Source organism: Branchiostoma floridae, chromosome 1 (genome assembly GCF_000003815.2).
Source record: "Branchiostoma floridae strain S238N-H82 chromosome 1, Bfl_VNyyK, whole genome shotgun sequence".
Taxonomy (NCBI): Eukaryota; Metazoa; Chordata; class Leptocardii; order Amphioxiformes; family Branchiostomatidae; genus Branchiostoma; species Branchiostoma floridae.
In genome coordinates this window covers 17,274,843-17,278,283 of record NC_049979.1, presented here as the reverse complement: position 1 = coordinate 17,278,283, position 3,441 = coordinate 17,274,843, and the positions used below count along the sequence as shown (strand labels likewise).

Genomic DNA, 3,441 nt, shown 5'->3' with positions numbered 1-3,441 from the left:
TCGGGAGCTATATTACGGCTGGATACCAGGCTAGGGCAAAATGGGAAAAGAAATACAAAAGAGCCTCAATGATTTACCTGTCAGTTGTTCGACAGTGAAGTAATCGAGAGTTGTAGTAGTGTAAGTTTAGTGGTCTTTATCAGACTCCCACCTGTCCGAGAAGTAATAGCGTACTTTGACCAAGTAATAGGAATAAATGTCTCATTGGCTTAGGGGTGAGCTGGTGGATAGACTGCAAAAGACTGACTGAACTCTCATGGCAACTTATTTATCCCTATATTTGGACAAATTCATATCTTTCGTCACCAAGCTGACACGTTTGCTTGGAGACTAGTCCATCTCACCATTGCTACAACACACGTGCCAGGGGAGCCCCATGTGTGCCTTGTCAGTCAGGTCGTAAACGTCAGGACGGAGCTCTGCGCGCGAGAACAATTTACGACTTGTGACGAAGAACAGTCCATTTCCGCCCACAGCCGGCGTTAGCTGGATCCCCCAATCACCCCACATCAGCACATTTCCGGCGCCGAAGTGCCACTGGTCTGTGGTTCATTCCTTCACAGTGTACCGTGAGTCTACCGTGGGTCTACTCCTAACAACTTCGCCATTTCATAGACCAAGTTGGTGTAACTAGTACTGCAAATGCTGCCAAGATGTCGAATTGCAGCGAAGAAACTCCACAAGCGGCAGAATATTTGCAACGTAGGTTGCCTCTTTGTTTTCGTTCAGCCTAGGGTTTGTTTGTTTTTATCTTCTCTCCGACCTAGCCTGTGTGACGAAACCCCTGGCACGTTGTACATGGTTTAATCGGTGAATTTGTTCAAAATTTACGATCTGTGTTTAGAGTAAGACACAGGCGTCCAGCATTTTATGCAGTGCTAGTCGGTTTCATCCCTAATCTCTTCAACATACTAGCCATATGTGTAGAGTGAGTTTTACCGACAGCTTGTTGAAATTACGACAAGAAGCTTTCTCTTGCCAGTCGCCATGTCAGTTTTCTCTGTGTACAAACTTTCGCCGGGTATTTAACTTCACTGTTATATGTTAGACGTTCTTTGCTCGACCTTTGGACCGCCGACAGCGTGCAAACTACAACCGTGTCACTGACATATGGTGTGATTGTATGTACGTGTACACTTCACAAATGATAACCCTAGGCCACATGGACAATATAGGAGGTTCTCCTATGGAAGCTAATCTTGTTCGGAGCCTCTCTAGGTTCTCTCTCTAATGGAGGTCATACATGTACATGTTTCACATATTTATCATCCAATCTACGCTTGGGAAACCAGTCTGGCAGATGGCATGGATACACTGTATTAATTTACACTAATTTACATGGACTGTACTATTTGTTAATGATTAGATACCCGAGATAAATTTAGCGAAAGCCTTTCGGAAAGCTTACTACAAACACCAGTAGCCGCTATGTGCAAGTGGTTGATGGAAAAGGACCGACCGCAGACGATATTATACTTGTCGATCGTGAAGTTGGGAAGATGTGTTGTGGCGTATTGATCTGATGTTTGACGACTATCCAACAAAGGGCAACAAATGTTTGTTTGATGGCGTAATAGACATTTCATCCCTGCTGTTTAAAATAGCTCAGTATGTCTCGTTAAAATGATATTGTTATGCTACTAATGCTAGCATTTGAAATCTTTTATTGGAGGCAGGATTTCAGATCTTTTTAGTTCCAAAACTTCGCCATTTTGGAAGACCACGTTTGTGTAACTAGTACTGCAAATGCTGCCAAGATGTTGAACTGTAGCGAAGAAAGTCCACAAGGGGCAGTTACAAAACTTGTTTCTCTTTTGTGGTTGTATCATTTCCCCCTACTCATTATAGGTGACTCTAGCTTTTAGATAGGGAAGGTGAGAACACTGCCGTGAGGCTATCACTCATTCACTGCAGTTGCATGAGATCAGGATGTCTTTCGCTCTCATGCTTTCATAACAATACAACCTTCACTTTCAGAAGCAATAGACGGTCATAACATTGAAATGTAGAAACACATGCATGGCATGAGGCTTCTTTCTACTCCAAACTCCATCTGCTAAATCTGGTCAGCCCATTACTGTGGTGTCAGTGGGCAGCTCGGTATTTTGATGGTTGCCCCTTAAGGGTAAACAGATGCTGTATCAAATTTCTAAATGAGTATTTACGACGATTGCAGCATACCAAACTGCGATGCCCGATGCGATGTTTTTCGAACTACTATAGCTACGCAACATGTAGAACATGTACAAGGTGAATTGAAGGCCGAATCCTGAAGCAATTCATGTTACTCACACGTTACATTCAATGTTTATAGCCCAAACAAGATTGCACCACATACTGCTGGCGAAGTGTCGGCAAATCACTCATCTGGAGCACTTTTCAGTAAATTATGGACTGCTCTCTGACAGTTCGGGGCTTAATTGCTTGGCAGATTTAATGCCACTTCAAGATAAGGACTTACAGTTTATGGTTTCTACTTTAAACACCAACTACCAATCAGTGATTGCGCTTGACCGTGACTCCGGTACCATTTGCTTACGGACGCAATTCCTACAGTGCGCTCTAGTAAATAGTCTGGCGAGAATTTTCCTTGCAGACGTCATACTGCAACAACGCCCCCGCCCACCAGGTGAATTACCTGTGTTGACCGGACATGTGCACCCAGGGGGCACTTCTGGCAGGTGATGAAGTGCCCAGGTACCGCAATGTAATGACGGTACCGAACAATTTGGGCTGGCGGCGAGAGAGAAGGAGAAAACAGCGGGGGATCAGTCACCAGAGGCACTGGGTCCATGAAGATGCCGACCACAGCGGGGTATCCATAAACAACAGCGTGTGTTTATTTTTTTACCATGGCTCTCTCACACTACTACATCGCCTAGTCCCAAACAACGGGCACCTGTGTTATATAAAGCGCTACAAATGGCCTGTTGGACGGGAACTAGTGCATAACCAACAATAAATCGCCTTTAATCGTTCACACACACTCCTGACTCAAGTAATGCCCAGAAGTTAACTTTTAGTTATATGTTGGCTTGACCTGTGACTTGTGTCAGATCTATAGACGCCATGAGATGTTGATGTGGTCTAGGGTTTGTAACTTGGACCTTAGTCAAGACAACCTTAGTCAATGAGATTCGAAATCTGTGAAATGAGGACTATACAGTTTTGTAAATTAATTGGTGATAATTCCTAAAAAAAATTATAATTTGAAATTGATGTTTACAAGACAAGATATGAAAGCAAGTTAACGTGTTACTCACCCCCTGGTACATGTACAGTAGAAGCCAGTTAATTGCACACCGGATAAACGCACACTACTGTTTACTGCACGGAATCCTAAAATCCCAAAACAGTGCGGTCCAGCAAGATAACTTCGCATTATTGCACCAGTCGGATAATTGCACGAAATTCACTGGCAAATAGGCCGTGCAATTAAGC

At 43.7% G+C, this 3,441-nt stretch overlaps 1 protein-coding gene and 1 long non-coding RNA gene across 2 annotated transcripts in view; one reads left to right on the top strand and one right to left on the bottom strand.

The window, feature by feature from the left end:
* Positions 1–2,780, bottom strand: part of LOC118429575 — a 7,739-nt gene extending 4,959 nt beyond the window's left edge. Inside the window, exon 1 of the long non-coding RNA XR_004832748.1 lies at positions 2,639–2,780. This is a non-coding gene — a long non-coding RNA (uncharacterized LOC118429575). The remainder of the gene's footprint in view (positions 1–2,638) is intronic.
* Positions 384–3,441, top strand: part of LOC118429551 (organic solute transporter subunit alpha-like) — a 7,618-nt gene continuing 4,560 nt past the window's right edge. The window contains exon 1 of the mRNA XM_035840080.1: positions 384–702. Within this exon, the coding sequence (XP_035695973.1) occupies positions 654–702 (49 nt within the window). The 5' untranslated portion in view covers positions 384–653. The remainder of the gene's footprint in view (positions 703–3,441) is intronic.